General features: G+C 50.9%; 1 protein-coding gene across 1 annotated transcript in view; it reads right to left on the reverse strand.

Annotated features, from left to right (window-relative positions):
- Nucleotides 1-8386, reverse strand: part of foxo3b (forkhead box O3b) — a 25629-nt gene extending 17243 nt beyond the window's left edge. The window contains exons 1-2 of the mRNA XM_084454143.1: nucleotides 8257-8386; nucleotides 7126-7855 (exon numbers count right to left, since the gene is read on the reverse strand). Of these exons, the coding sequence (XP_084310269.1) occupies nucleotides 7126-7680 (555 nt within the window). The 5' untranslated portion in view covers nucleotides 7681-7855; nucleotides 8257-8386. The remainder of the gene's footprint in view (nucleotides 1-7125; nucleotides 7856-8256) is intronic.
- Nucleotides 8387-8670: the final 284 nt, after the last annotated feature.

Here is an 8670-nt window from a genome sequence, read left to right on the forward strand (position 1 = left end):
ACACACACACACACAGACACACACACACACACACACACACACACACACACACACACTGAGCTATTTTAGGCGACGTGATTTATAAGACAGACATTAAGCCATAATCTTTGGTGGAGCTAAACAAGTTGATTCCAGCAGAAACGTGTACAGTACACACACACACACACACACACACACACACACACACACACACACACCTCTAGTCACAGTTCCAATACGGAGAGACCACACACTTAATCTAACGTAATCTCGGTGATCTGATGTCATCAATCTGGAATAATCTGGAGTGAGTGTGTGTGTGTGTGGGGGGGGGGGGCGCACACCTCTACCAGCATGACCTACATGAATCACATCAGTGTGTGTGTGTGTGTGTGTGCCTGATAGCACACATCAGATAACATTTCACTGTGACCCTATCCTGCTGTCAGAGGGACATAAAAAGAAAGAGATAAAAGAGATAAAGAAAGAGATAAAGAAAGAGAGAGAGAGAGAGAGAGAGAGAGAGAGAGAGAGAGAGAGAGAGAAAGAGAGAAGGAGAAACCTTTTTTTCTGAGAAAGATACTTCTCTCTCTGACTTGACGCTGCACAAAGAATGTCATCTTTCATTAATCTCTCCCTCCCCCTTTCTATTGCTCTCTCTCTCTCTCTCTCTCTCTCTCGCTCTCTCTCTCTCTCTCTTTCTCTGACACAGAAAGCTTGCTTTATTGTAGTCAATTAAATCTAATCAGGAACAATTGAGCCCTCCCTCCGTCCTCGTCATGGTCCAGCCACGGCGTGTGTGCGTGTGTGTGTGTGTGTGTTTGTGTGTTTGTGTGTGTGTGTCGGCCGCGTGGACAGACGTAATCGAAAGAGACAGGCTGGGAAGATAACAAATTAAATTTAAAAACCCAGGGTCAGTGCAGGAGGGGGGGGGGGTCGAGAGAGATTCAAAAATGAAAACTTAATTCACTTGCTGACGGACGACAGAGCACGGACGATGGAGACGATTATGGGGGGTTGAGGGGGAGAGGAGGGGTTGTTGGCTTTTAGAAGCCCCCACTATAATGTAACTGCCACCACACACACACACACACACACACACACACACACACACACACACACACACACACACACACTAGTCAACCCCCCCTCCTAAACCCCCTTTTAACCCCTGCCCCCAACCCCCCTCAGTGGTGTGTGTGATTAATCAAATATGAAGATGTGTCTGCCTGGGGGAGGAGAGGAGGAGAGGAGAAGGGGAGGAGAGGAGGAGAGAAGAGGAGGAGGAGAGGAGAGGGGGAGAGGAGAGGGGGAGGAGAGGAGGAGAGGGTTATCAGAAAAGGGGCCCACTTCAGCAATGTGGTTATCAGAGAAGCCGAGCAGCCAGGCATTTGGGTAGGTATGTGCAGTTACAGTGTGTGTGTGTGTGTGTGTGTGTGTGTGTGTGTGAGAGAGAGGGGGGAGGGTAGCTCCGTTTAGAGGGTCATGTTATCTGCTGTCATCCACACTAGGAGTCGTCCCCAGTCCTTGTACCCTCCTGTTGCCATGGCGACAGCCCCCCCCCCCCCCCCACCGCTGACACACACACACACACTCTGGTCAGAGTGTACCAGGCGCAGCGGCGACCTCACCGTCGCGTGACTCCTGCACATCACACTGAGGAGCGTTCCATCACCACTGAACACAGGGTGTGTGTGTGTGTGTGTGTGTGTGTGTGTGTGTGTGTATGTGTGTGTGTGTGTGTGTGTGTGTGTGTGCGCGCGCAGGGGGGGTTCAGTAAATGACACATTATTCAGCCCATCTCCATGGCGCCACAGACACTGAGTCACACGGCAGATGGAGGGATGAAAAGATAGAGGGAGAGAGAGAGAGAAGTGGAGAAGAAGAAAGCATCTGGGAGCAAGAGAGATGGAGAGAGAGATGGAGGGAAAGTCTGGGAGAGAGATAGAGAGAGAGATGGAGAGAAATAGATTGATAGCACGCACACGCACACGCAGACACGCACACACACACACGCACACGCACACGCACACGCACACGCACACACACACACTAAGAATAGGGGGGGAAGGCAGTAGGCAGTAATTTGCGTCTGTAATTCGCCGGTCATTAGAGCCCAGTAACCCTTCCTGACACCACTCGCCCACTTCCTGTTTGATGTCAACAAAACCAGCGAATGTCACCAAGCGGTCTCGGGTAGAGAGACCACGCGTCGACGGCGGAGACCAGAGAGAGAGAGAGAGAGAGAGAGACCTCCGGTTGACGCATGCGGCCCTGTTGGTTGGAAGCTATGGCAGAGCGGAGCTACGGGGGACAACTTGTTTTCTGCTCACTGAAGCGTTTCACATCTGAGCCAAGTGGAGGAAATGACAGACTGATAACGAGACAGTGAGATAGAACAGAGAGAGAGAGAGAGAGAGAGATAGAGAGAGAGAGAGAACAGAGAGAGAGAGAGAGAGAGAGTGAAAGACAGAGGGAGGGAGAGAGAGAGAGAGAGAGAGAGAGGGAGAGAGGGAGGAAGAGAAAGAAAGAGAGAGAACAGATAGGGAGACAGAACAGAAAGAGGGAGGTAGCGAGATAGATAGAGAGAACAGAGAGAGAGAGTGAAAGGGGGAGGGAGAGAAAGAAAGAGAGATAACAGAGGGGGTCGGGACAGAGAGAGAACAGAGAGAGAGATAACGAGACAGAGGGAAAGAAAGGGAGAGAACAGAGAGGAAGACAGAACAGAGAGAGGGGGATAGATAGATAGATAGATAGATAGATAGATAGATAGATAGATAGATAGATAGATAGATAGATAGATAGATAGATAGATAGATAGATAGATAGATAGATAGATAGAAGCAAAAAAAGATATATGGAATAATTGAGCAGCTGACAGAGAGAAATGACGGGGTTTGGAAGCAGAGGAAAAAAAAAAAAAAAAAAAATCTATTTTGTTTACTGTCCTTTCGCCATTCTGTTCAAATGGAGAAAAAGGGGCCGGGTCGACACACACACACACACACACACACACACACACACACACACACACACACACACACACACACACACACACACACACAGGAAGGAGACGCAGGGCATCAAACAGATAGGTCAGCTGGGAAAATGTCAGCCTCCTCTCCTGGCAGATCTAAACTACAAACACGACCCCATCAGACAATGACCAATGACAGGTCTCGTCCCCTTTTCCATCTGCCATCTTATCACGTCGCCATGACAACCTGACCGACAGAAGGCCAGAGAGAGAGAGAGAGAGCGAGAGAGAGAGAAAGAGAGAGAGAGAGAGAGAGAGAGAGAGACAGACATGGGATTACTACAGCAACAATGGTGTGTGCGTGTGTGTGTGTGTGTGTGTGTGTGTGTGTGTGTGTTGTGTGTGTGTGTGTGTGTGCGTGTGTGTGTGTGACTGGGTTTTGAAGATGTAAAGCGCACGTCCAGGTCATCAGGTGTCCCTGCTGTATGAAGCCTGTGGGCTGATTGAAGAGGCGTACCTTTGGGAGTCCAGGCAGAGGGGGGCTCTTCCTGCAGCCTGTGGTGACATTATTCAGACAGACGCCTGGCCCTGGAGCCAGTGTGTTCCCGTAACCCATAACAGCCCCCCTGACCCCCCCCCCCCCCCCAAATCACCCTCAGACACCCAGGGACCACTCTATCGGATATTGTTGCCTGAGGGCAGCTGTAATACACCTACAGTATTTGGAGCAAAGCTTGTTAATTTACCCACACCCCATCTGCTCCCCCCTCCTCTCCTCTCCTCTCCTCCCTCCACCCCCCTCCCACCTCCTCTCCTTCCTCCTTTCCTTCTTTCTCTCCTCCCTCTATGGCCTTGCTCCAGCTCCTCTAGGTGGGCAGGGTGCTCGGCCCTTTAAGAAGGAGAGCGAGGCCTCTTGAAATTGTGCTCTCGCAGCCAGGGTATGTGCACACACACACACACACACACACACACACACACTAGCACGCATGCACACAATACACCGCACCTGATGGTTTCTGAACATCGATGCAATCAGAGCCTGCGTGTTTGAGACCAGCCATGGGTGACTCAATGGTTTTCTGAGGAATGTTCTTTCTCTGTTGCGGGAGGGACAAAAAGGCGCCCATTCTAATACCCCTGTCCCTCCCTACTCTATTCTAATACCCCTTCCGCTCCCTACTCTGGGCAAGGTGCCCCTGACATCACGCTGGACGTCCGCCCTGTCCTTCAGAGAGGGGGGGGGGGGGGGGTTGGGGGGGGGGCACCAGTCCCAATGAAACCTTAATTGCTTTTGTCCTTCTCCTCCTCCATGTCTGACAGGACAGATGGACCAATCAGACGCATTCTGCACACATGGAGAGGCGCCGTTAAAATGATAATCGCCATCACTTATGTTTTATAGGGGGGCTGTTTTGAATACGCCTCCGGACAAAGTGTGTAAGTGTGTGTGTGTGTGGGGGGGGGGGAGGGGGGTGGGGGTGGGCAGAGCCTGATTTTAAACACATGATTAAACACGAACAATAGGCCGACACACATTACCTGTCACAGCCCTGAGGGGTCGCACACAACCCTGGGGTCTAATACAAGGCATGAACACACACACACACACGCCATACGCTGACGACTAAATGGCTGGATGAATTATGAATGAACTGGTTTTCACTGTCTTTACAGAGCTATATATTCCCGACGGACACACACACACACACACATGCTGACCTACACGAACCGAGTGTGACAAAGAACGCGTAGGTCAGCGTGTCCGTAGCGTGTCTGTGCAGGAATGTCTGTAGTACGCACACCGCTACATTTGTGATGTATCGTTCTTATTTAGGAATACTAGTGTGTGTGTGTGTGTGTGTGTGTGTGTGTGTGTGTGTGTGTGTGTGTTTGTGTGTATTACTGGGGGAGCGTGGCCTGTGTGACATAACAGAAACAGGGCGCTTGCTGCATCAGGCTTAAGTAACAGTTGAAGCACAAAGTTCACTGGAACAGAGCCAAGAACACACACACACCTTAATCCCCCTCCCTCACAGACACACGGCTGCATTTCAGGCATGTTTACAGGCCCTATTTTAGACTCTCTCTCTCTATCTCTCTCTACCTCTCTCTCTCTCTCTCTCCCTCTCTCTCTCTCTCTCTACCTCTCTCTCCCCCCCCCACTCTCTCTCTCTCTCTCTCTACCTCTCTCTCTCCCTCTCTCCCTCTCTCTACCTCTCTGTCTCTCTCTCTACCTCTCTCTACCTCTCTCTCCATCCCGCCACACCACAGCTACTCTTAGCACACATTTCAGCAGCTCATAAGCAGACCTGTCCCTCCAGGCGGAGCACCGTCCATCCCACTAGAACACTCCCAGACGCCCGTCTGGGAGCTAGAAACCTAAGACAGATCCCGGGATAGTTTTCTACACTGAGTGATGTGATGTGAATGGAAATATCCAGGCGTATCTTTATATAGTATAGGCAGTATACAAACACAAGTTCACAATTGGGCTGTATTGGTTACACACAGCCAGTCTGTAAATATCTAAAAAGAGACTCGGAACAGGTTGGTAATCTATAGTACTGCAGAACACGAACCAGGGTGCCTAAATGAGACTCTTGGAAGGAGACGAAGAGGGATTAAGGGGATTTTCGGCAAATCTGCATGACTTGTACGAAACCTATGAGGTGTCCTGGATCCGAACGAGGAAACCCAAGAGTTTCTGAGGAGATGAAAAAAATGAAGAAAAAAAACCCCAGGGTCCTCTGGGGCTGCCAAAATTCATGTTAAGTGTAACGTCCTTCTGAGCACCTGGTCAAAGCCACTCTCGAGTTTCATAGGCTGTTTTCGTGACAGGCAGCAGTAGGACCTAGGCTTTCAAAACCAGCGATTCTGGTTGTCGTATTTGATGACACGTATATGGCCTGTTAAACTGTATAGCGCTCTGAGGAGAATCTAGTGTTCCAAAGAACCCACCACTCTCTCTGAATGTGCACACGACCCCATGCTGCTTCCTTTGGGGCGCCCGTGGGCTGTCTCTGCTCTGGAAGAAGTAAAACCGCGGGTCAACTGCGCTATCTGAACTTAGTTCATTTGGAGAATATATTTCAAAGGCATCAGCTGGAGTCAGTGTGTAAAAGTTAAGCGTAATGAGCGTCATGTTACGGGGGTGTTCCCGCGCCCCACTCGAGAGATTGATCCTATTGAGAGAGGGGGGGGGGGCGGGGGCCTCTGCAACACGAGCCTCTCTAAACCCGCCTCGCCCGTTGCCCGCAAATTCCACGCGCGTCATCCCGGCGGGGTGACAATGACCGCGGCCCCTCATCCCTCCGGGACGTGCGCTCCGACAGCTCCCTCGGACGCCGCCAAAGAGAACAGATAACTCGTCTGATAATTTACGGCGTCTTTCGGGCCAACAGTTTAAGCTACTGGAGCCCCCCCTGGAACGAAACGCGGGTTTGGATCTGTGAACTGTGCTCTTTAGCCCCTCTGGCCCAGCCCCTCAACCTGTCCCACATCCCTCTCACTGGACGCGCCTTCTGTCTCGGTCCTGTCGACCGCAGCATTCCCTTTGAAGGTAGTCGTTACTTCCCCCGCTGCTCTGCCGACCTCAAAGCATCTCAAGTCCTTATGTAATTCCCCAACGACAGGATCTACAGCCTGGGCATTTTTATTATACCCACACCTGACCGTGGATATGCAAACATTCATTGGCCAAAGATATGGCGGGTATAGGCTAATGCACGGGAATCTCTGAGTCATCACACACGGATTTAATACTGTATGAATAGGCGAGTTGTTGTTTTTGTTTGTTTGTTTGTTTGTTGTTTGTTGCTCGGTTGTTGTTCCAGAGTGTATTATTTGGCTAGTAGCCTACATTGCCTCGCGTAATTAAATCAATCTCTAAGCGTCTTAAACCAGTTGCGTCAGACTAATTAGGCTATAGGGTTTCAGGGCACCAATTATGTTTGTTTTGATTTACCATGTGACGGTAGCCTACCCTGGTCCCTGCAACTAGCCTAGAGCATGCGCGTCACCGTTCACTCAATTCCAGTCTGTGTGTATGAGATCACGAGAGACCATGAACTCGGGAACCATATGTGTTTCTTGTTATTATTATTATTGTTGTTGTTGTTGTTGTGGGTGTGGGTGAACCGTGGAGACGAACGGGTGCTTTTGCAGCCTACCTTCCACCCGGCCGAACTGTTGCTGTCGCCTTTGTCTTTGAAGTACGGCACGCATCTCACCATCCAGTCGTAAATCTGGGACAGGGTCAGCCTCTTGTCTGGCGTGCTCTCTATGGCTTTGGTTATCAGGTCAGCGTACGACATATTCCCCCAGGCGTTTCGGCGCGACGAGGACTTCCGCGGAGTCTGCGCTCCTGGGCCGCTGGTGCTCAGCGCGCCCGAGGTGGCCGTGGGGGAGTGGGACGAGAGCGGGGAGCCTCCGTTCTCCTGTCCGAGCGAGGAGAGCAGCCCTTCGGCCGTAGGACTGCTGCTGCTCTGGTCCTCCGATGCCACGTTGGTGCCATTGTCATTGACGGCCATAGAACTGGCATTGTCCTCTTCGTCATCCTCTTCCTCGGGTATAATGTCCGTGTCATGATTCTCTGGTTTACCCGCGTTGGACTCGGGTCTTGGCAGCGGCCAGGTGCACGATCTCGGCCGCTTCTGGGGCTCAAAGTCCGGGTCTATTGCCACGTCCAACTCGGGGAGAGGCTCGGGTGCTGCAACCTCGGCCATCTCCTACGTTCACACGCTCGTCTCCGCTGCCCGTTGATAAAGTCAGTAGATAAGAAGTGGACAGCTGTCAAAGTCGCATTCCATGAATGCGCGCACTCGCTCTTTGTTGCTATTCCAGACCAGCCGTTCCAAAGGGGGCCACTGTCAACTGAGCGCGAGTTGAAATGCAAATCCTCTGTAGCAAAAAAAAAAAGAGAAGGAAAAACGCACCGAACACACTGTTTAGAGTGGATTCCAGAGAATGCTGTGGAGTAATATTTAGCCTATAATGACAAAGCATCCACATAAACGATGTTTTTTTTGTCACATACTGTAAAAACTGTAGGCTATTTCTCGGCTTTACAACCATAACACTTGAAATCGAATAACTGTCTTTTACACGTCGTCTTTCAAGTAGCTTGCTCCTAGGCTACTGTATCTGTTTGTAGTATATAGCTACTGTATCTAATCGTAGTAGGCTATAGCTACTGTATCACTATGGCTCGCTCATCAATGAGAAGAGATAGGCTATAGCGCCTCGGTGGCGCGATCAGGACCAAATCCCCCACTGATGCAAGGTAACTGTAATACACCTACTTGTAATCCCCTCGTCAATGGCCACGGAGAAAGTATCCAAACGTCATCACACACTGGAAGGAGCAGTCGTCGGGAATAATCCGGTGAGCGGCAGGCAGCCCCCCCCCACCCCCTTCCGAGCTCAGAGCGTCCGCGGAGAGAAGCCCGTCCCCGCTCTGCACCGTCCCTGCGCGCTGGAGAAGGACGCACAAGGGGCGATTAAATCACGCATAGTTCATCATACTTCGGCCATCTCGGCCAGATTGCCTTTCGCTCCCCGCAAAATCCCCCCTTTCTACTTGTCAGAATAAGCTACAGTAACGCTGCGTCTGTTGAGTGTCAGTAGAAAAGAACGGGGAGATCCGTGAGTGATAAATCCGTCCGGCGTAGTCGCATTTAAACAGAACTGTAGCCTATCTATGTGCGATAAGGACA

The sequence above is a fragment of the Borostomias antarcticus genome (genome assembly GCF_949987555.1).
Source record: "Borostomias antarcticus genome assembly, chromosome: 19".
Classification (NCBI taxonomy): Eukaryota; Metazoa; Chordata; class Actinopteri; order Stomiiformes; family Stomiidae; genus Borostomias; species Borostomias antarcticus.